The sequence below is a fragment of the Trematomus bernacchii genome, unplaced genomic scaffold (genome assembly GCF_902827165.1).
Source record: "Trematomus bernacchii unplaced genomic scaffold, fTreBer1.1, whole genome shotgun sequence".
In the NCBI taxonomy this organism is placed as follows: domain Eukaryota; kingdom Metazoa; phylum Chordata; class Actinopteri; order Perciformes; family Nototheniidae; genus Trematomus; species Trematomus bernacchii.
The window spans coordinates 3050277-3075799 of record NW_022987611.1 but is presented as its reverse complement, the minus strand read 5'-3'; the positions used below and the strand labels follow the sequence as shown (position 1 = coordinate 3075799).

At 43.1% G+C, this 25523-nt stretch overlaps 1 protein-coding gene across 1 annotated transcript in view; it reads right to left on the bottom strand.

Annotated features, from left to right (window-relative positions):
• Positions 1-25523, bottom strand: part of LOC117483634 (caskin-2-like) — a 124077-nt gene that overhangs the window by 22813 nt on the left and 75741 nt on the right. Inside the window, exons 3-9 of the mRNA XM_034132011.1 lie at positions 19327-19378; positions 17988-18085; positions 12192-12337; positions 11293-11388; positions 6974-7107; positions 4926-5034; positions 4299-4407 (exon numbers count right to left, since the gene is read on the bottom strand). Coding sequence (XP_033987902.1) covers positions 4299-4407; positions 4926-5034; positions 6974-7107; positions 11293-11388; positions 12192-12337; positions 17988-18085; positions 19327-19378 — 744 coding nt within the window. The remainder of the gene's footprint in view (positions 1-4298; positions 4408-4925; positions 5035-6973; positions 7108-11292; positions 11389-12191; positions 12338-17987; positions 18086-19326; positions 19379-25523) is intronic.

Genomic DNA, 25523 nt, shown 5'->3' with positions numbered 1-25523 from the left:
GGTACTGCAGGGGGTACGTGAGATAAAAAAAAAAAAAAAAAGGTTAATTAAAAAAATACCATGCATGATTACAAAAATAATCATAGTACAATAAATTAAATAGAAAATAAAATGTTATATTACATATTTCTAGAACCACCAAGGGTTCAAGATCCGTTCTTGTGCTTTTCTGGTGCTTAACTGGTTCTTCTCTGTTTTTACAAGTGTGTGGTCATGTTCTAGTCACTTTGCTCAGCGCTACTGCTTGTTACAACTTGTAATGCCGTACTCGCCATTAACTGTTATTGCTCAGGTTAATCTCGCCCCCCTCCGACGTAAGCGTATTGGTTCTTGCCAGGCAGCCGAGTGGGGCCAAGAACCGGGTTTCGGTACTGAGAGCCGGCTGCACTGCGGTGGAAACAGGAAGAACCAGAGCTAAATCAGGCTCTTTAATGTTTAATTTTTGCACCTATGCCACCAGTCATATTATTTCATCCAGTAGCTAGTTAATCTTTCACCAGAAAACCGTTGAAAATGGCTTTTATGATGTTCCGAGGGATTCGGCGGCTCAGCCTCTTGTGCGCACGAGAATGTTACCGGTGCGCCAAGTAGGAAGAGGAGCGCACAGGAGACAACCGTTTGATTGCAGACTGTTATGTTTATGTGGGGAAATGGTGGTGCATACATTATTTGAGATATATTTCAAACTCGGACTTCATTTTAAGGACATGTCGGCCAGGGGTGTAGAGCTATTTGTTTAAGCACCGGATTGGCAAAACAGGAGAGTAAACCAGTCTGCCTTGATCTATGAATTCATGTCCGGGACTCTCACGGTATCTGCTGCCCGCAGCTGTTTTATAGAAGGAAAACCTCCTTCACTTCATGAAATGGCTGCAACATCAGGAGGCAGCGGGACGTATACTCCGCCTCTGGAGGCTGTGCCTTTTTACGCACCGCCTTCACTGTGTTTAACTTCATCAGAACAGCTTAAGAGTGACTGCAGGCTGCTAGGTGTTAACCACACACACCTCTACACACATCTCTACACACATCGAACTGCCCGATTACTCCCCCTTTTATTAGTTTTATGAAGGAGAGGTCCAGTCAGTCACCAAGGCGCATGATGTGTGTGTGTATGTGCTCTGCTCAGCTCAGCTCTGTGTGTTCGGTGTGTTTGTGTCTGTCCGACACCGGCATTTGTTTTCAAATGTTTATGAACAGTAATTTACACACATATGGCTAACTCCATATATGCAGCTGTTCCCAAAATAAATTAGTTTAATCTTAATCTCGATGTAGTGCTAAATGCTGTCGGAGTGCACCGGAACGAACAACACTATTATAATATCTTCTGAAAACAAATGCCAGTGTCACACACACACACACACACACACACACACACACACACACACACACACACACACACACACACACACACACACACACACACACACACACACACACACACACTGGCGACCGGACATCTCCTTCATAATGCGCCTTCTCCTCGTTTTCCCAGCATTCACTGGATTATCCGTAAATCATACAAACAAAACCAAAACGTTGATTTATCTGTTTTCCCGTTTTGGTTTAAAAACTGAATAACGTCGTTTTTTTGGTTTTCCGAAAAACCAAAAAACAACACCGGTTCTTTTTTAAACTTTGTTAATATGTTTTGGATGCATATTGTTCTAGTATTTGTTCAGGCTGTTACATACAATTAGCCTCTGTTGCTACCTGCTGGTGGTGAGTAAATATTAAAATCAGTTAAAATTGACAACCGGTCCGCGATTTTTTTTTAATCTATCTGCCGGTCCTTGGCACAATAAAGGTTGGGAACCCCTGGGTTAGTAGACTAAAAGCTTTAGGAATCCAAAGTACAACATATAATAAGTACCCTGTATCAAGATTGATGCAAAACAAGTGACATTTGACTTTTTTAGAGAGATTTAACAAAAAGAAACCACTTCTGGGGTCATTTGGGTGGATTTGACCTATCTCTGGCCCCCCTTGGTTGATTTTGATGAATGAAATCTCTTTATAACCGCTAGAGCCAATGGAATAGAGGGGAAGTTCTACACACACAAACACGTTACCAAATAAGGAGTGAGAGTGACGCGTGGCCAAAACCGGAAGCTGCATACACTCTGTTGGCAGCTAACTTTTTTGTTACATAAAAATGGAATTATGGATTATAAATAATTTTTTCAAAGCCACAGATACATTATTAACCTATGGATCAACCGATTCAGCCGCGTTTTTTCTCGTTTTAATGCCATTGAACACGTCTTTTGATCAGATTGACAGCTACGGTGAGACGATCTCCCGTAAAAGCTCCGTAAAGGTACATGTTGTGATGTCTGTGTTTGCTTCCCCTGTCGCGAGTTCGGATCGCTCAGTGATGATACTATACCTATATAATCTGTGGAGTCTCAGCTTTAATCGGCTATATTGTATGTGCAGGTACGATAAGTAATAAGGGTATCTTTATCTTGAGTTCTGTGCTAAAGTGCGTTAGCATTTTTTCGCTTAGTGCTAATTCAGAGGCTTGGTATTACCCTTGTGTTTTGCTTTGGTAAAAATGGTTCATATCTTCAGTTAGCTGAGATTCTTCCCGTTAATCTGGTGCTACACATCAATAGTTTCATAAATGTTAAGAAGCCCTGAGACACAGTCTCGAAAAAAAACGGTGGGGGGGGGGGGTCCACTGGGGGGACCGTCGTCCTTAAGAGGTTAACTCTCCGGCCAAACCAACAGACAGGACGTCCATCACACGGAGGTTTCTCCCTGAAGTCTCTGCAGCTCTCTGGACACCACGCTGTCTCAATCCGTCCACACTCCACACTGAATATGAGAGGGGAAAAATGAAAATAATAAATGCTTTAGACAATAAGAAATATAAAAGTGAACCGTTGAGTTGCTCAGTTTTTTTAGATTGTCAATACTATTACTGTATAACTAATATCTCAGGTTAAGAGGCACCTTCAAATAAAGATTGGTCTTTAAATAAATGTTGTCTTTTGAATTGTTTGTCTAAAGTTAAGGATCTAGAACTGGTACTTGTAGTTTTAATGGTACAGTCTGGTTATAATGCTGTTTGGAGGAGGCCTCACAGGTAAGAGCACTAACTAGCTACCATCACATGTACCTTAGCTTGACTTAAATGTATTAAACGTATAATTAAGTGATGGCAAAATATAAATAACTAATGTCATGCAAACATATTCATATTTGCTTGATTCCAGTGTTGAATTTAGCACAATTGCATACAAACGTCAAGGGATTTTAAGATTCTGAAGTCTACGTTCTAAATAGAAAATAGCATGGATAATTTACAAAGGCTTTAAAAACACAGCAGGAGCCCAAGACAATTATAAAACTTGTCATTATTTCAGTACAGTTCAATTGGTTTTATTTTCATAAACGGTTATCAACCGTTAGTGCCAAAGCAGTAGGCTATAATATATGAATTACTGCTGTATAGACTACAACCACTACTTGTTTAGCTAGCATAAACTCAACAAAGCTAGCGTTAGCTGGCTAACTGACGTTATTTTGCCGTTAAACTGCACGATATAAAATGGTGGTCTTCATAGCGGATTTAATCCTCAATCACAATAATAATATTCAAAGTAATACTGGGGAAGTAATGGCCAAAACTTACCGTTGATTGACGCGCCATGTCAGCGGACTGGTAGCGACACGGACCATTAGCCCCGCAGTCATCTGGTTCGACCTGACTATGGCTGTGACTGTGTGACTGACCCGAGCCTCGTCGTTGTGATAGCTCCGCCCCTTCGCTCCAACCCCCCTCCCTCCCCCACATCTACAGGTGAAAATTACTTTTGCGACACATTCATCGCAAGAAGTGTAGCAAAAGTCAAAGCCGCAGATTCGTCGATTTATACTGCCACAGAGCAGATTCAGGAAGTTGTAATGACTGATTTGAGAGGTTGTAATAAACAAGTTGCAGTTGTAATGGAAAATATATTTAAAAAATATATATTTTTCTGCAAGTGAACATTTCATCACTAAGTTCATTTTTTTTCTACAAGCTACAAAACTTTCTTCTGTGACTTCAAATGTGGTTCACAGATACGGATATGTTATACAAGTGTAAATGTATGCACACAAGCTCAGATTTTGTTTCTGCAAGTGCTCACATCAGGTTTTACACGCTCTCGCATTTTGCACCATATCTACCTTCATAGGATTCTGACCTGTCTGCAATCTCTCCCCCACTGTTTCCCTACCTCTGTCTGAACAAAATATCAGTATTATTTCATAAAATCTTTAAACTTTAGACTAGAGCTACAAACCTCTGAGCAGCTGTTTGATCTCCCTGCCGGCAGAGGAGGTGGTGAACTGGTTGACGATGTCCAAGGCTGTCTGGTTGTACGTGTTGCGCATGTTCACATTGATGCCCGCCTAGAAACCCAAACACGATCACACACCACAGACACACAAACACAAAAATGCACACATACACATATCCATGTTAGATTTATGAATTATGGAGGCGTGTGGCACAGTGGATAGAGCCTTGGTGTTGGGATCAGGGGGTCACAGGTTCAAACCCCACTGCAGTCAGCATGTCATTGTGTCCCTGGGCAAGACACTTCACCCCAAATTGCTCCTGTGGGGATTGTCCACAGTATTGAGTATGTAAGTCGCTTTGGATAAAAGCGTCTAATAAGTAACATGTAATTTATGTGGGTGAGTTTAATAGCAAACCCTCCTTCTTTATTAAAGACAGAGATGGAAGAAGTACTCAGATCTTGTACTGTAGTAAAAGTAGAAGTACCAGAGTGTAGGAATACTGTGTTACAAGTAAAAGGCTTCCATTCAAAATGTTACTCAAGTAAAAGTAAAAAAAGTATTATCATCAAAATATCAGTCTACACAATCACGTATGAGATGGAATGATATTTTTGGTGTTTGCTTACATCCAGCAGCAGCCGCACCACCTCCGTCTTGCCGTAGAGAGCGGCTTCGTGCAGAGACGTCCCGGCTTTGGTGGCTCTGTTGATGTCGATCCCCGCTCTGAGCAGCAACCTGCGGAGTGCAACACTAATGTCTTCTACTGTGCAGCTGTTACACACATCTGCAAGAACTCATTAAGACATGAACCCCCCACTCATCCGCCCACACACATAAGCTATGAGAAATGTCTCTGCTGGTCTCAGAGTGCAGAGGAGCTCGTCTGCGCTGTGTGAGCAGTGAGTCTGAAGCACTGCTGGAGGATATGAGCGGTGTGGTGTTACACATGCTCAAAGATGAGGCTCATTTGAAACTAATGCACCAGTACTTTCTATGGTTTGGCTTATTTTAAGTGAATGTACCTGCAGGTTTCTTGTTGTTCTGAGTTTGTATCTTGGTGATTGAGTGCACTCACTGTGAGTCGCTTTGAATAAAAGTGTCATCTCAATGCAATGTTATGTCTGCTGGATGCTACCCTTCTGCAATAACTCTCTTTTTTCCTGCTGTAAGTTTCCATAACTGTCAATATAACTGTAAACTACAAACTGTCAAACAAGTTAGGGTTTGACAAATAAAAAACGAAATGCTCATCAACAATTACATGCTGAACAACAAGTAGCATGGGACTTCATTAAAATAAATTCCTTAAACTTGTAGACAGTTTTCCATTTAATAAGACTTTAGGACACAGTTTTAAAACCACAAAACTAAAATGTAGAGAATAAAGTTATGATATAACAAAATGATACTTTAGGAATAATTCATAGTTCTTATGTTTTCAACTATGCATATCCATGTATTCAAAAATATGACGAGTTCATCATTTCATCATTACTAGTTTATCAAGTAAGGTTACTGTCAAACTCATAATCATAATACAAAATGTTTGCACTATGCTCATAAATATTTTTCTTTTTAAAATAAAAATAAATGTACATTTAAAAACAACTTTTTGAACTGAAATATTACAAATATTTTGGTCAATTAGTAACTTGAAAGTAAATTAAAAACTAACTTTTTTTTGTAAAACTGATAATTCATCATCACAAGAAGAAATGTGCAATCCTATGAAGAAAAAGTCCTGGCATTCTAAGAGTATGGTTTAATTCTTGTAGAGGTTAGGGTTAGGAGGACAAATGGACAAAAAGCCGTAAATGAACTGAGTGAAGCCTGTCTTCCTTTCCTCCCCAGCACTGAGTCTGTCTCTGAGCTGAGACCCTGTCTCTGTCCTGCCCCCTCAGCAGAGATTTACGTAAACTGCAATTGCTGCACATGAAGTACAACATATAGTTTTCAATGATACATTTGATTATATAAATGATTAAAAACAGAGACCTTGTTTTTGTTTTGTACTAAATGAACAACAAAGCCTTCACATCTTGCCTGGGACTAAATGTTACCTTCAGCTAACACTGACAGCTTCTGCAGCCTTAAGTCTCCTGCATTAGTATGTCTTGAATAGACGTAAATCCCTTGGTGGGATATCAAAGCCATATTCTGCTGAGTAAACTTGTTGGCTAATATAGGGATTTTCTACATTTCTGTTCATGTGGAAGAGTTGCCTTTTCTCCTCCATATTTATTCAACTCTGCAGTACAGCAGCAGGCGAGAGGACAGAGAGGAACAGGAAATCGGATCCTCTCTGAGAGTCAAGGTGGTAGTAGTAGTAGAAGTAGTAGTACAAATAGTTGTAGTAGTTATTTTAGTTGCACCAATATAGAATATAGTTACAGCAGTAGTAATAGTGGAGCCTCTAGCATTAGCAGCAGCAGAGGCTGTAGCACTGATAATATTATCACTGACTGCTCTAGAAAGTTGATAGTGGTGGCAGTAAAACAATAGCTGCAGTTGGAGTACTAGTAGTGAAACTTGAGTAATAGTTGTAAAGGCACTAACCTTAGAAACAGTGATAGCGTTACTAAAAGTAACAGGGTTAAAACAAGCATGTGTGGCAGCAAGGAGAAAGAGACAGTGATGGAATTCTATCAGCGACATCTCCTGGCTGTGAGCTCACCTGATGATGTCTTTGTGTCCATTCCTGGCTGCCAGGTGGAGGGGGGTGGTGTGGGGAGAGTCCAGACTCTCCTGCCCTGCCCCCCCTTCTAACAGCGCTGAAACCATGTTACTGCTCAGCAGCAACTGAGCCACCTGAGCATAAATCAAAGACACCGAGGTGAAGATGAAGTGTGAGCAGTGAAGAAAGAGAAGTGTCAGAAATAGGGCAAGAATTACAGCTTTAGTAATGTTTGATTAAATAAGCAAAGCCATGCTAGGTGCTGTGGTAAAAAGGTATGGATTGAAATAATATATCTGGTGACTTACAGTATATACAGTATAGGCTGTAGCTAGAGGCGATTATCCACTACTCAGCACCTGTCTAAAGATACCTCAGCTCCTCTCACACACACACACTCACAAAGTGTGAGTGCTGACAAAAACAGCCCAAAGTTTTCTATTCTTTTCCATCTAAACAGCTAACTCAGACCAGACGAGAGAACATTTAACAGGCAGAAGAATCACGGTGTATTTGTGTGTGTGTGTGTGTGTGTGTGTGTGTGTGTGTGTGTGTGTGTGTGTGTATGTGTGTGTGTATGTGTGTGTGACTGATTACATCTCAAAGCAAGGCTTATCTGCCAATGCGACAGTGCAACAGTAAAACACACTGTCATGTGCAATCCCTTTAACGTTACACAGTGTGTGTATCCACTAAAGCTGACTTTCCTTTCACACAGACAAACTTCCTAAAGCTGGGTCACTCAATATATTGACATAGGCCATCCACATTCAAAAAGGGAAAAATGGGTGTTGCAAATAATTGTATTTTTCTTCAAGATTTTGTCTCTAATTCCCACAAAAAAAGATGTATGTCCGTAACAACTTCAAGGAAGGACATTTCAAGTTATGACAGTTATACAGATCTGTATCGGTGTACGGTGCAGAACAAGAATAAAGGAATTACAGCACCAAAATACCCCCACTTTCCAAACTCTCAACAGCTACCAGGATGATTTGCTGTTTGTCTTTGGTAATCCTTAAACTTTTCGGTACCACTTTACAATAAGACTACCCTTATAAAGGGTTTACGAATAGTTTGTAATTCATTAAGTTGTGAACACTTTATAAATCATTAATACGCTTTTATAAGACATGAGATAAACAGGGCAACTGTGACCGGTTGCTTGCCAAATAGTGAGCCCACATGTATCTGTACTGCTAAGCCTTAGATTGGCTAGCTAGCTGACTTCGTCTTCTTCATCAGCCATTATCCTTGGTATCTGTTGTTCACTGAGTTGATTCCCCTCCATCCATCTTGATGTTTCTTGGCATCTCTTATGACCATTTATTAATGAGTTACTAACATTTATAATTGGTAAAATGGAGCCTTATTGTAAAGTGTGAAACACATCACGATCTATTGATGAGTCACTAATATTTATAACTACTGAAAGGGTGCGTTGTTTTTAAGTTTAATACACATGTCCATTTATGAATGAGTTATAACATTCACGCTTACCTAATACACATTGTTCACATGAAATGCAAAGTAAGATGCAACAGAACCAAGCAAAGCATTTTATTCGCACATGAAGAAAATCAGGACTCAAAATAATGACTGTTTAGTATGACTGATACACATATTTAAACATAAAAGCTTTTCTCAGACATAAATAAAAGACTTGGTAAGACATAATGGTACTCACACTGGAAAGGCTTTGTGTATATTCTTGAACAAGCAGTCCATCAGGGTGAGCAGAGCCAAGCCAAGATGACCATTCAAGAACCTTGAGGTGTTCCTCCAACAAACTCTGTACGGTTTCCTCTCAGTCTACGGACATGTCCTTTGACGGTCGACCTAGCTCTTTTATATGTTGGGTATGACTGCAGTCTGGGGGTTCACATACCACCTGCTGTGGTTTATGGTGTAGTGGTTGTACCCCATGTTACTCAGCACTCTCCTGTATGCCCTCCACTCATCACTAATAATGCTACTTCCTGACTTAACATGCCGTCCAATCAGAGGGACAAGGTGGCATCTTGATCGTTTCTCCACTAGTTTCAACACTAGTCTCCGCCTTTTGTCTTTAACTCCCATCATTCCGAAGACCCGTTTCTTCCTTCTCCAAGTATGTCCAAAGCGTCCACGTGCATACTATCAAAAAATAAATCATAACATCATCTTAGTTAACAACATCATGTTTCAAAATGCCATACTTGTTTATTGTGTGCATTGTATAACATCATTTAAGGATAATTATACAGTAATGGTCCATATTGATTTTTTTGTATTCTCTTACAAGAAAGCCCAGTCTATAACTGCCGAACATAGGAACTGGGTACAGTACCTTCTCCCAGACACAAATAAAATAGTTTACTTTATCAGCATTGGTATAACCAATGCTGACTATTTATTTGATACCAATTTGGTAATACAATTAATATAAAGAACACGGTTTGGGTTCGTTCTTCAGATATGACTGTCACGTTAACGTGTAAGCTCAATAATGAAGTCCAGCTCAACCAACCATATTGTAATATAGTAATCATCTTGAAATATGACATTATTATTTGTAATATACACACATCTTATTGTGAGGTTAATTTCACATACACTACGCCGCTCTTCAACACTACTTTGACATTAGCTTGTCTACATAATCGATCATAGCAAGGCAAGGTAAGGCAAGTTAATTTATATAGCACCTTTCAACACAAGGCAATTCAAAGTGCTTTACAACAATGAAAGACATTAAGAAAATGGCATTTTAAAAAGCAAAGATAATAGAAGTTATTAAAAAGCAAAGATAATAAAATAAACATTAAAAGAAAAAATACATGGATAAAAGTTACAGTTCAGTTTAAGATATGAATAGTTCATTTAAAAGCAGCGGCAAAAAGAAAAGTCTTAAGCCTAGCGAATTTAAATAAACCTTAGTAATGCATAAAGTTACCTACCTAATAAAATATCTCTCTAACTTACAAGGATGACCTTATTTTACCAACCTCAAATAGAAGCCGTTTATTCTACAGTATTATCCCACTTAATGCTTAAAGGTGGGGTAGGTCATTCACTTTTTGTTATATTCCATGGAATGCTCTTAACATCCCGATAGCAATGAATATCTTAAGTGCTTTGACAATAAATACATAAAAAAAATGTCATCTGTGGAAGCCGTAGTACTGTAAAAAGCACGACCAATCATTTTAGCCGGCCCGGCTAAAATAACTGGATGGCCTACCTGCCTGTCAGCCTTCCATCTGTGCACAAACTTATCTCGTGCCCTCATTGGTCATGTGCGCGTTCGTGTGTGTTGGAGGAGGGGCTCTGTAAGGAAGTCTGAAGGAAGGGGCAGATTTTTTTCGGCTGCGTAGTTTCAAATTCTAGCGCACTCGAGCCGGTTTCTCCATTCTTACCTACCCTACCTTTAACACTTCTCTATTACGTTTTAACTTGGAGGCTACGATTAGCCTCGTTAGCACAGATGTAGCTACCACTCGCTTACATGCTAAGCGAGTGGTAGCTAGCCTTAACATTCATTAACATTAGCTGACTAAAAACATAAGCAACACATAAATAAAGTACTCAAATTTCACTTACCGCAAAACCACATTCATGCACCTTCTGTTTTAACCACAGAGCGAGTCACAATAGTCCGATATAAGCATGAAGAATAGTCCACAAGGCACCAGCACAACAAACACGGCAGAGTTCAAGTTATGTTCCCCGGATGAGCTGAGCAGGCTGAGTCCCTGTAGCATCACGGAGCTGCTAGCAGAGAGACAGGAAGCTAACAGCAGCAGTCACTGGACAGAGCTGTCACTCAATGTGACCACGCCCTAATGTATGCATAACTTTAAGGCTTAATATAACTTAAACAAATTATAAATGGTAGTAACTCATTAATAAATGGTGATTTGTTTAACACTTTATAATAAGGCTCCCTTTTACCAATTAGAAATGGTAGTAACTCATAAATAAATGGTCATAAGAGATGCCAAGAAACATCAAGATGGAAGGAGGGGAATCAACTCAGTGAACAACAGATACCAAGGATGTTGGCTGATGAAGAAGACGAAGTAAGCTTGGTAGCAAATATAAGGCTTATTCATCTTGCCAAATAGTGAGCCTGTAATGATGTATGAACTGGTTTATAAATGGTTCTTAATAATTAATAAAGTGTTAACAACCTAATTAATAACCTAATTATAAACCCTTTATGAATCCTTTATAAGGGTAGTCTTATTGTAAAATGGTACCAACTTTTCTGTTTCATCAGTTTCTATTTGACCAATACACACACGCACGCACGCACGCACGCACTCACTCACTCTTACCTTCAGTCTCCCAAACTCGCAGGCCAGATCCAGCGGAGACTTCTGAGCCTTGTCCAGCAGGCAGGGGTTAGCCTGGTGCTGCAGCAACATCTCAGACTGAGAGAGGAGAAGAGAGCGATGTTACCTCATGGGCCATGCAACACATTCAGTGTGTGTCAGTGTTTGTCTTTGAGCAGAACGCAGAACATATGATAGCTTCACTCTGTTTATTATTCTCTACTGTGTTTGATGATGTTGTACTAAAGAGGCCAGGTCTCTATATAGGTTATATGCAGGGGTGCACACAACTTTCTCAGTGAGTCAGTGTTTGGTACTCCAACTGGTGGCGATGGTCAACGGGGGGGGGGGGGGGGGGGGGGGGGGGGGGGGGGGGGTGGTAGTGGAGTACAGAGCTTCGTGCCCGTGGAGCGTGTGAACGTTGTGATCAGCTGTTTTAGCGCAGGGCTGCTGTACAGACCGACGTGAACTACAGCCATCTAACCGCCTTCTGGAAAAGCTTCACAAGTACGTCGGTACGCAAATGCGCTTTGTGACACAAGTGACAGTACGCATTTCAGATTGTTGCCGCGCATGCGTACCTGCGTACCAGTTATGTGCACCCCTGGTTATATGAAAGGTCCATGATATGTGTGTGTCCATTAAGAAATTCCAGGAGCAAAGGATGACGCACGATAACCTGCAGCATGGCTTTAAAGGTGTCATTGCTATTGTTGGTGGACAATCCAGGCTTGGACACAAAGGGAGTAGATTTCAGGGGGAGGACTACGGACATAAGGTGCCTGTGTGTGTGTGTGTGTGTGTGTGTGTGTGTGTGTGTGTGTGTGTGTGTGTGTGTGTGTGTGTGTGTGTGTGTGTGTGTGTGTGTGTGTGTGTGTGTGTGTGTGTGTGTGCGTACTCACCACCTCGTAGTGACCATACTGAGCAGAGAGGTGTAACGGCATCTGTCCATCATGGGAGGGGGAGTTGACTGAAGCTCCGGCTCTCAGCAGCAGCAGGACAGAGTCAGCTTTCCCCTGCCACGCTGCGTAGTGCAGGGGCCGCATGCCTGCAGGACACACAGCAGCACACTTAGTATACAGTATATAACAACATTATAAACGCAACACTTTTGTTTTTGATCCCATTTTACATGAGCTGAATTCAAAGATCTTAGACCTTTCTGCATGCTCGTCGTCCTTGACTGCAGTTCATCGCCGTAACCGACTTGTGCATTTTAATGATGGCATTTTGAATGCACAGAGATACCGTGACGAGATCCTGAAGCCCGTTGTGGTGCCGTTCATCCACCATCACCTCATGTTGCAGCAGGATAAGGCACGGACCCATGTTGCACCGGACTTGTCACCCATTGAGCGTTGACCTGCAAGATGGCAGCGCAGACAGCAGCAGCGGCCCCTAGCTCTCCCGAGTCTTTAGCGTTTTAGAGTGTTTTTAACGTTTGTTCGTCTTGTTCGTCTAGTTCACTTCAAACATCCCGAACCGATAGTACAGTCAGGAGTATACAGTACAGTCGTGAGTTCCTGCTGGACAAGGAAATAACAACAAAACAAAAAATAGACTCAGCGGCCTTGGAATATACTCAACCTCGCCTGTTACCTACATGCTGAATAGGAGACGCTGCAAGCGGTGTGAGAGGAAGCAGAACAGGGGTAAGCATGGAGGCATCCACACAGGCCCGCTATTCCAACCCAGTCTCACGGCATTTCGTGTTATAGTCACAACATTTAATCTATTGATTCGTGTTCACCAACACGATTTTCCCCTTTTTTTCGTGTCACACAGAACGATTTTAAAAGCAATGTATTTCTATTGGTAGTATGTTTCGTGCCTGCACCACGTCGCTCAGAGCCTCAGAATACTGAAATCTGTAATTTTTTTTATCTTTTTTTCCTTCTAATTTGTTATTCTTTTCTAAATAACACACTGTTATTTAATCAACAATAACACACAATTATCCTTGTTTTTATTTATTTGTTTAATTCTATAATCTCTGGCTTTTTTGCTATTCATTTCAAAATAAAGTCACCGGAAACAGACGTAGGCTGTACATACACACCCACTGAGCTGATTACCCAAGATCCTCAGCTATGGTTGAAGCTCGGTGATTGGATGTTTTAGCCGCAATGCATGTTGGGATATGGTGTTTATGCGATATGAAATGACTATGCGAGCGTTCACCTACTGAGATATCTTTAAACGTAGCCGGCCCCTCGGAGCGGGCCTACCTGAGTGCGCGCGCAAGCCCACCGTATATAAGGCGGCCTCGCCTCCTGACTGTCATCCTTTTCTCTTCAGCGAGCAGGATAAACAATTGAGAGACGGAAGAGAAGGAAGAAAATTGAGAAAGTAGAATGGACTCACCAATCCTCGAGCACCGACCCTGTCCTACGTGCACCGGCCTAATCGCAGGTGCCGATCCCCACCGCCTCTGTTTCGAGTGTCTGGGGCCTGAACACGCCGGGGACGGCTTGACCCAGTCTTCTTCCTGTAATGCCTGCCGGATGCTACCACAACTTAGCCACCGGCATCGCCTGGAGCATTTTCAGGCCTACTACGTGTCGCCGGAGGAAACGGAGGACCACGTGGACCTCGAGGTGGTGGAGATGGAGGAACAGGATGCGGCTGGGGAGGTGCCATTCGGCCATCGCAGCAAATTGTGTAGGGCTACCGCTCCCCCCACCACTACCGCCGAAGCCTCCGTCAGGGGTTTTACGGCCCGGCTTCCCCAGCACAGCCGGCCTTCGTTTTGCCCCCGTTGCCAGATATCTGGCAGTGTGTGGAGGCGACGTGGCGACAGCCACTGAGGACGAGGGCTCCAGTGGCAGGTATGGCAGGTATCCTGAGGGTGCAGGGCCGGTCGGACACAGCGTGTCCCGGCGTGCCCCCCCTTGATGAGAGCCTGGCGGCCCATCTGCTGGATGGGCGGAGGGGAAAAAGCCTCTGCCCGCGCTGCCTCGTGACCGGGAAATGCTGGATTATTTGGATGCTGTTGGTACACCTGAGTTGGGCGACACTCAGACCGAACCCTAGCCTAAGGAGTTTGTTCAGGTCAAGGGCTATACAGCTGGGCGGCTTTAGTCTTCCACCCCATATTGGGGACAGGGAGGCTAAACTGCACCTCCTCTGCCCGGTGCGTGCGCTAGCATGTTATGTGGAGCTCACGGCTGCCATTAGGCGCACTGAACAGCTGTTTGTGTGCTTTGGGAGGGGGGGGGGGGGGGGGGGTGTGTGGCCGGTAAAGCTCTGTCCAAGAAACGCCTGGCAGGATGGCTCTGCGAGTGCATTGCACATGCCTACGGTCAGGCGGGGAGAGCCTTCCCCACGGGGGTCCGTGCGCACTCTACACGGGGTATGGCTGTGTCAACAGCCTTCTTTAACGGCGTGAGTGTGGAGGACATATGCACGGCGGCGTCTTGGTCCACGCCAGGCCCCTTCATAAGGTTTTATCTCTTGGGGAGCCTTCCTCGCTATTTTCCATGCACACTCTTCACGAGGTAAGCGTGTCTGAGTGTGCTCTATCAGCCAAGTAAACTGCGGCCCCGACTCCTCCACGGTGACAGCCGAGGGAGGAGAGGTTGTGGTGCAGTAGCTGTTAACCAAAAACCAGGGGCAGTGTGATGGGTTGTTGGACGACAGGGCGTGTATCCATCAGGGCTCCACCCACTGTACCCATAGAGTCCAGTAGAGGGCGGAGCCTGTGTAAGATATAACGATGGGTTACGTATTGTAACCCTAGTTATATAAGCACAGGCGGAGCCCTCTACTAGGGGCCCTGTCTGTCCTATGCTGTTCGCTGAAGAGGGTGTAAGATGACAGTCAGGAGGCGAGGCCGCCTTATATACGGTGGGCTTACGCGCGCACTCAGGTAGGCCCGCCCCGAGGGGGCGGCTACGTTTAAAGATATCTCAGTAAGTGAACGCTCGCATAGTAAGGTCAAGGGGTAGTACCCATAGAGTCCAGTAGAGGGCTCCGCCTGTGCTTATATAAGTAGGGTTACAATACGTAACCCATCGTTACAGGCTACATCACTAAATGCATTGAGGATGTGACTTACACCAGATCCATCACCATCAGGGCCAACCAGAAGCCATGGCCGACAGGAGAGGTCCACAGGCTGCTGAGGGCCCACAACATCGCCTTCAGAGAGGACAATCCAGCTGGTCTCAGAGCAGCCAGGGCCGACCTATCCCGTGGCATCCGGAAAGCCAAACGACAGTACACCCGGAAGATTACAGCTCACTTCAGTGACAGCAGAGACACACAGAGCCTATGGCAGGGTATTAGGACCATCACGGACTACAAACCACCACCACAGACCTGTGACAGTGACACCTCTCTGCTGAACAACCTCAACACCTGCGCAGAAAACAACGCCTCCACCCAACGACCAGGCTATCTGTCTGTCCCCAGGTAGTGTGAGGAGCACACTGTTAAGGATTAACACCCTGAAAGCTTCTGGGCCTGACAACATTCCTGGTCGTGTGCTAAAGGACTGTGCCGCTGAGCTCACAGATGTCCTCACAGACATCTTCAACATCTTCCTGAGCCAGGCTGTTGTTCCCTCGTGCTTCAAGGTAACCACCATCATACCTGTGCAGAAGAAGTCATCACCTTCCTGCTTCAATGACTACCGCCCCGTAGGGCTGACTTCCACCATCATGAAGTGCTTTGAGAGGCTAGTCATGAAGCAAATCAAATCTGACCTCCCGAGCGAAGCGATCCACTGAGGATGCAATCTCCTCTGCTCTCAACCCAGCCCTCACCCACCTGGACACAAAAAACTCCTATGTTAGGATGCTGTTCATAGACTTTAGCTCAGCGTTCAACACCATCATCCCCCAGCCACTGGTTTGTAAACGAACAAACCTGGGTCTCAGCCCCTTTCTCTGCAACTGGCTGCTGGACTTCCTCACTGCCAGATCCCAATCTGTACGGGTCGGCAACAACACATCAGGCACCATCACACTGAGTACAGGTTCCCCCCAAGGATGTGTGCTCAGCCCCCTGCTCTTCATCCTGCTGACCCACAACTGCACACCCACCCACAGCTCCAACCACTTCATCAAGTTTGAGGATGACACAACCGTGGTGGGTCTCATCAGCAACAACGACGAGACCCACTACAGGAGGGAGGTGAACCAGCTGGCCACGTGGTGCATAGATAACAATCTCTTTCTCAATGTGGAGAAAACAAAGGAGATTGTTGTCGACTTCAGGAGAAACGATACCCAACACCCCCACCCACTGACCATTGGTGGTACTGCTGTGGAGCAGGTGAGCTGCACCAAATTCCTGGGGGTCGAGCACTACTCGACTAAAGAACAGTTTTTTACACCAGCAACTTCGAACAGCCATTGAAGAGGCCACAACCAACCACCTGATCAACTCTATCCGAAGATAGATATATTTTGTAAGTGTATATTAGCCTGTCAGTGTTAAACAAACAGGAAGGGTCCAACTGAATAATTGATCAAGCTGCATTATGGGAAATGTGGGATCAATGTTTTTTTGAAGCCATATTACAAGCTCAGAAAGTCAGAATATCTCACCCTATCCGGGACTGATGAGCTAAAGGAGAGAGACACTGACCCATGACACACTCGAACACTGCGTATATAAATAAGTATTGATTAGTGCAGAAAAAATTAAACAGCATGCCTGTGGGATTGAATTCAAATAGGGTAAGCAGTATCCATGATAATGACAGGTCTTGACAGTTATTCCCTGAACAAGTGGTTAGAGATACAGTTGCCTTTAACTGTGCTCTAACCTCTGCTCTTTAAGATTAATGCTTTAATAAAAAAAAGAAATCTGAATTTCTTCTGCTGTTAAACGCAGTGTAGGTTCCACATTATTTTAACTTGATTGTCTCTTCATCAAACTTCAGTTTTACAACAGCAAAGATCAAATGTTTAGTAAAGGTTTAATAATATGCATTTTGATGGGATGATAGCAGCTTATGCTAATGATTGTTAGAGTCGAGGTCATTTACATTTTTATATCTTTGTGTGCAGTTGTGCTATCATTTTACAGATAACGTTTTTCAGGCTAAAGAGCAATGATACAGTGGGATATGCAGTTGTATCTCTGCTGTACCTGGACCAGCTCCTCTCTCTGCACAGTGTGGCGCTGTATGATGCGGCGTGCGTTCCACTGAGCCTGCTTGAGACCCTGGATTCGGATGCTGACAAGGGGGCAGGAAGTGCCAAGACGCAAATGGAACCTTTGAAACAGCCCTTCAGAAATCTATAGTTGACCTCAGAGGCATAACATAAGGTTAAGAGCACGACCACCCAATTATTTATTTTGGTACTCTTGGCACCGGCACATTTCGGCAGACTCGCGCTACTTTCCTCAGTTAGCTAAGCTTCAGGCCTCGCTGAGGAGAGGTATTGATGTAGAAAGCTGGTGAAGCCATTTCCTGCTGTGATTATATTCTGTTTTGCACAGATAATAAATCCTGGTTGGCAAGAAGGAAGTCGTTTTCATTCGATCACACAACACAACGCAGAGATAGATGTGCCGTCAAACCAGACCGGTTACAGTAGCAAGTCAATCATATGGCTCAAACGTATTCTCAGCTGAGAGTACCAGAAGCAGAAAGTTTAACATTGACCTCAAACTGACCTCCCAAACATCTCTTTCTTGAGCCGTAGGTCTGTCTGGGGCGTGAGGTTCACAGGAGCTGCTCTTACCGTTGATGTCCTTGACCTCCAGCGTGGCCTGGGCCTCCAGCAGCAGAGACAGCAGCTCTGTGGGGCCTGTCAGAGCCGCATGGTGCAGCGCCGAGAAGCTGGGGGTAATGACATTTGAGGGGGTATAAATCAAACTCATGTGTGCTTTCATCAAAACTATAGGCCAAAAAATTCATACTTTTGTATGAATTTTTTGGCCTATACTTATTTCTCGTAATAACAATCGCAATTATTAAACAAATTAAAAGGAATTGGTTAAAATATAATAACTTAATAATCTCCCAATGGAAGAATCTATCGAATTAAATGTATGGAATATAAAAAATAACCATGGAAATAGAAAACAAGTTCATATCTTTGATGATAGATGGGAAAAATTGGTAAGTTTTCGAATTTACCAGGTGGTAAGATGTGACGATTAATGTTGGTATGAGTGTTAAGGTTGTATCCATCATCCAACCTTATAAGCTATTATCATTTTTTTGTTCCTTTTTTAGATATTTGGATTGTTATGTAGTTATTTCATGTGTTGAATATATTTATATAAAGGCCAAGAAGAGAGTGTGTGTGTGTGTGTGTGTGTGTGTGTGTGTGTGTGTGTGTGTGTGTGTGTGTGTGTGTGTGTGTGTGTGTGTGTGTGTGTGTGTGTCAGTCTCTGGGTGTCTGTCAGGTCACAGTATATTCCACAGAGGGAGAAATGAAAGGCATAAACAGTCACACACACACACACACACACACACACACACACACACACACACACACACACACACACACACACACACACACACACACACACACACACACACACGGTTCCAGAGTAGCGGCTTTGGACAGAGCAAAGCTAGCTTTTACCCGTATTCCCAGTGTTTAAGCTAAGCTAACTAACCATGTCCTGTCAATCACACACATTGGGTGTTTCTCAATCGCGAGTACGCTTGCTTGGTAGCACATGTCTGCCGAGCATCTTGCTTCAGAAGCGAGTCAAGAATACTTCCTGGCATTCGGAAAACGAAGTGTGGAACAGGCTAGCAAGTGTGCGTCATGAGAGGCCCCGCCTAACATCTTCCGCCACAGATTTGGGGAAATTGGTCCTTGCGCAAAGCATTGTGGGGATTTTAAGACCGCGAAGTCTACTCATGTGCAGCCTCGATATTTCTCCAAACGGAGTACGCCGGGCTCGGTAGATTTCCAAGTATGCTGGAGATTGGAACAGTACATCGGCGGCACTCGATGACGTAGTATGCTTGAAATAGTGGCTCTGAAGCAGCTTTACTCGCGATTGAGAAACACCCATTGACTCCACTGCATTCTTCAGACTTGACAAACACACTCCACTTACCCGTCTGAGTCTTGGTAGTTGATGTTGAGTCTCTTGGTGGAGCCCAGCAGCTCTGGAGACAGACAGAAAGTAAGTAAAATACTAACATAATTAGTATTTTCATCCAAACTCCCTCTATCCCTAAAGGTCTTAGGCCGCGTCCACACGGAGACGAAAACGAACCTTAGTCATTTTCAAAAAAGTCTTCCGTCCACACGGAAACGGCTCAAGAAACGTGTCCGTCCACACGAAAACGCTCACAAACGCTGGAGACGCTGTAGTACATATGCTGGGCCTGTAAGTGGCGCTGTACTTCCGCCACAAAATACACCAAAAGCAGCGAATAAGACAGATAACGATTATTAGGGCCCGAGCACGGAGCGCTAGGACCCAACGGCGTCCTAGCACGAAGTGCGAGGAACCTATTGTTTTCCTACGTATTCCTATTATTTTTCTGCTGGCGTTTCCTGTTTTTGAGGCCTTTTACAAAGTTGTATCATTTTGCACGGACGCCAGGACTGGTGAAAACTACAATATTCTGGAGTCAATGGGTTAAATATTCCAACCTGCTCACTAGCGCCACCTATCAAAATCCCATTTCGGAATACATTTACAAAGTCGCAGCGTAACTCTGAATGACCTGAAATTGCACACATATCCGGGTGGACCTGCTCTACAAATAATCCTCTTGGAACCCTAAGCTCCGCCTACATTATTTCTAATTTAAATTAGCATAATGTTCAAAACAGTTAAATATTCACTTAAATTTCAATTTTCTGTTTTTCAACACCAAACTTCGTACACAGCATGGAGGGTCAGACACATTACCGTAGAAAATGAGCATGTTAGGACGATAAATATTGCCAATGTCAATCAAAACGTACTCGCAAAAAGGCGGGGCTTAGAAAGAAATGCTCATAACTCATCAACAATGTATCCATATATCACAGATTTTGGTGGATAGGTTCAGTCTGTCTTGGGGAATAGGCACACCAAAGCATTTTCATTTTGGACTATAGGGGGCACCAAAAACACCACCAATTTATAACTCAAGAACGGATGGACGAATTATTATTATCTTTTTTTACACATACTCTGGGGGTGACTACGAACTCAGATTTAAAGTGTGGCAACAAATTCAGAATGTGGGCGTGGCCTATAATTTTTTTTTAAATTGCGATAGCATAAAATGAGCTTCGGACGCAAAACTTGGGACACACGTCAGAGCCCACAACCTTTTCGAGAATGTAAAAAAAAACGTAATTTTTCAAAAGAACTGCTCACCATTTATATGTCAGATACTACCTTAAGCTACTGAGACCCGCCTGTCTGCCCGGCACATCAACTCTCACACACACACACACAAACAGACACACAAACACACACACACACACACACACACACACACACACACACACACACACACACACACACACACACACACACACTCACCTACTGTTTGTCCAACAACGCCCTTTGCTGGCGGCATATTCATTACAACAGACACCGAAACACTCCATAACACTAACCCTACTGTTTATTTTGTAGATATCTCCTAAAGCCTACAAATAAAGTGTGAAATGTAGGCCTGTTACATATATTATTGAGCGATATATATTATACACACTGTTCTGCTTTCTGCACTGACCTCAGCAGCTGTTCTCACTGTAAACATCGCGTCACAATGAAAGCAGTTGTATAATAAATAGCCTAACATCCAGGGGAGATGTGATTAGTGAGTGAACAAACGGTAAAGGGCAGAAAGTCTGATGCACATTTGATCATCTTAAATAACTTATAATCACAACGGGAACAGTTTGCAGAGCTGTGCTTCGTTGACATAAGTCCAGCCATGCGTCACGCCTCTTTTAAACATCACTGTTGGCTGAAATCGACTCCGGAGAATACATCAGTGTACCCTTCGGTTATAGCTCCTCCAGAGACACTCCTCTCTCCTCTCTCCTCTACATCAGTGTACCCTCGGTTATAGCTCCTCCAAAGACACTCCTCTCTCCTCTAAATCAGTGTATCCTCGGTTACGGCTCCTCCAGACAGCCTCCTCGATAATCGATCCTCGACGAGCCTTTACAGAAATTAGTTTTCCTTCGACACGTCGCGCCAGAATCCGTTTCCGGGTCGCTGCCGGAGGACCTGGGAGTCTGGGACGCGACAATTATAGAAATGACAAACGGCTCATTTCGGAGGACTCGCACGCGCCTGCTTGACGCCGGGACGACCAGCCTCCCTCCCCGACAGGCATACGGACGCGAGGGCCCGCTCATCACTGCGCGCACTTCTGCGACCGCAGTTTTAATTATTATCATTATTATATTATATTATTGTTGTTACTGATGGTTGTGGTAGAGGAGCTGTAGATTTTGCACTAAAATCTGTATCATGGTCAGTAGCGTCTGGAGCACGAACGCAACCCTGTGATTGTTGTTGTTGTTGGCGAAACGCATCAGCAATGACGGTGACGCGGGGGTGAGCAGGAGAGGTGGGTAGAGGCGGGGCTATGGCGTCATCGTTTTCAGGAAATGATCGTATAGGGCGTACACACGGAGCCGCAAGCGTTTCGTCCTCAGACCTACCCACTTTGGGAGTCGTTATCAAAGGGTAACGAATCCGCGTTTCCGTTTCGGCCTCGTGTGGACGAACCGTCTATACCAGTGGTTCTCAAATGGGGGTACGCGGACGCCTAGGGGTACGTTGGAGTACTGCAGGGGGTACGTGAGATTTATTTTATGTTAATGAAAAAAAACAACATAAGTAATTAGGGCTGTGCGATTATGGCAAAAATCATAATCACGATTATTTTGGTCAATAATTGATATCACGATTATTAAATACGATTATTCATTGACTTTGAAAACACTTTTTAAATACAAATAATTTTATAATTTGAACAGTATCTTTTTAACTGTTGATTTCCCTGAGCGTATAATTCAACTGAAAAACCAATACAAAAATTAATTAAATAAATGATACATTTATATCTACATTTAAATAAATAATATCAAAAATAATAAATACCAATAAACAACATCAACAAATATTTTGGAGCGCACTTCAACAAGCTACTAAACATATATAAATATGATAAATACAAATACATTTGATCAAATATGTTGCAGTGCACAACCTAGCAAAGCAAAATAATCGTTTTTTTCGATTATGTTGTTTTTCGTAATTGTGGCAGGCCAAAATCGTAATTGCGATTAAAATATGATTAATTGCACAGCCCTATAAGTAATGCATTTAAACAAACTACTAATAGTAGATGAACTACTTTATTCAAAAGTTTACAGTAATTCTGGATAATAAAATGGGAAAAATAAACGGGGTGCTCTCTTTTCCTCTCCCTCGTCTCCTGACAGCCGGTCAGTCTCGTGCAGCTTGCTGAACCTGTAATAAGTGACCCAACAGTAAAGAATAAATATATTTATAACTAGTTTAGCTAGTTCCAGAGTAGATAAACTAGCTAAGTGTGTTAGGTCTAACTCTATTAGTATTTTACTCCGCTCAACGGTCCGTCACAGCGGGGGAGCTGTGATCCGGAAGAGCTGCGTGTTCTCCGTCAGCAGCAGCTGATCTGCTCTCTGATCTCTCTCTCGCGTCCGGTTAGACTTCACTCGCGTTTATATCCAAATCTATCAGATCTAGCTAGTTCTAGCTAATGATATGACTGCCTGCTTATCAAAGGACCTAAACAATAAGCGTTGCTTGGCAACGGCGTGTGGCCGCAAAGTATAGGGCAGCATTATGCATATGTTTATATGAGGGGTCAAAATCCCATGCTCATAAAATGCTCATATATTTTTTTCTCTTCATTCCCCACACCCCAAAATAAATAAATATACCAATTTTAGGAAAAGTAACGAAGTTTGAGCAGTGTGGGTTTTATATGAATTTGGTGATGGATTGTAAACATTTGAAATGCAGCATTTAAGTGTTTCTCAGTTACAAGGTTGTTGTTTTAATAAATAAGACACTGATGGTGCAGCGCTGTACCTCTTTATATAGTAATTTCTTCCCTAACAAATTGTTTCTGCGCTGATCAGGGTGTACTTGGCTGAATATTTTTTTCAAAGGGGGTACATTATTGAAAAAAGTTTGAGAACCACTGGTCTATACGATAGAGAACGTTAGCGGATTCAACTGATATCGTCTCCGTGTGGACGGGGCCTTACTTGAATAGTTATTTTTCCTACCCCATCATCACCCCTTACTTCAAACAACCTGGCCGGCCAACAGGATGAGAAGCTTTCCTCACCTTCTGCTGCCTCACCCTGCCTCTCTGGATCACACCCTCATGGCAGGTAAATCATTCATAAACAGATGATTCTGCCTGGAAGAAATGTACCATTCCACCTCATTTACACTGCTTCCTTATCACAGCTCTCTGAAATTGAGAGTGACAACCATAGAACACAAGCCTTCCAGGATAAAACATGTACTCTTCCACAGCAGCACTCAGAAATAGTCTGTGGGCATGACTGAACACGTTTGTTTTCCAGACACACTGCTGCTTTCCCAATCTTACTCATTCATACAGCAATCTATGAGACAATACTGTAGTTTATAATAAAGTCACTTTCATAAGACCTGCTTCCGAATAACTTACAATGGAGATAATATTTCCTATTATTCACAATGTCTAGTTTAAAACTATTTCCTTAAACTGTTTGACAGCTTTGGCCCAGCAAGTACATGATGAACTATTTCCCTTAGTAACCTCAAGAGATGGCTACAAAGGTGTCGAAGCATAGTTATATACATTTTTGTATCTAAGGTTGACATTTTGAACTTTTATGACAACAACGACATCTTCAACATGACTACTAGACTTTTACACTTCCAATAGCATTCATCCATCTCCCTCCTCTGATGACGGCTGAATAGATTTCTTCTGTCTATCAGAATGAACACAGAACCATCCACTCAGTCCCACCGTTCCCTCACAATTGGGTGAGGAAAATAACATACGTGTGTGTGTGTGTGTGTGTGTGTGTGTGTGTGTGTGTGTGTGTGGGGGGGGGGGGAGGGGTTGTGATGTTTCAGATGTCATCTACCTTTTTATTTGTAATTGAAGGATTACAAATTCAAGCTGAAGCAGTTTGAATATTTAAAAAAGTGTTAACGGGTTTAAGGATGCAAAATATGAAGTAAGCAATAAAATATTTTAAATGGGAGTTTTAAAAGCAAATGGCGTTAATGAGAAGGAGTTGAGCTGAGAACTAAGCCCTGACAATAGCTGAACTACAAGTTCTTGTATTTTTCTCCTATCATGCTATTTTTAGGCATATATTATGGGTCTCAGATGTATACAAATATATAAAAAGTGCAGATTCTTTGCTGGCCCCGCCCCCTTTTGAGCACCAGGCACACTGTGGACCTTTCGCATTTATCTAATTTCCGCCTCCTCGGTCCTCCGGTAGTGACCCAGAAATCGATTTCAGCGCGCCGTGTTGAAGGACATCTCATTTCTCTAAATGCACATCGAGCATCGAGGATCGAGTATCGAGGAGGCTCTCTGGAGGAGCTATAACCGAGGATACACTGATGTGTCCTCCGCGGAGGTATTTCCGGCAACAGTGATGTTTAAAAGAGTTGTGCAATCAACTACAAGGTGAGTTGCTTTTTATTTCCTGCTTCTTCACACATACTCTCTCCAGGACAGGTTAACTGCTAATGTAAACAAAGACCATATTACTTCCAAAACACGTCGCGCATTGTTTCTGATAGCGACGTTTCTGATAGGGCCGTGGGTGTAAAGCCAGCCCACATTTCTGATATTACATAATATGGGCAGCAAATCTGGATCAGCTCCGTTGTACCCCCGTTTATAGAGATTTGGGTAAGGAGGAAAGAAGAGAGGATGTCACAACCTCGACACAGACTGGAGAACCCAAATGCACGACCCAGAGACAAAGTCTTGAATGTAACAAACATTTATTTTTAATTTCAAAGAACAAAAATCCCTCTTAACAGAGTAGGTAACAGAGTAGGTATTAGAATAACAAAAAGTGCTCACAAGGAGAAAAAAAAAAAACGTAACAAAAAAAGGAACTTAAGATGAACTTAAGTCTACAAAAATAGCAAAATAACACAACCTGACTTGACTGGACTCAATCCTCTATTTGCTGAGGCCTGGCATGACCATTCGTGGCAAACAAACAAGACGAACTGACACAGGACAGGGGAAGACAGGACTATTT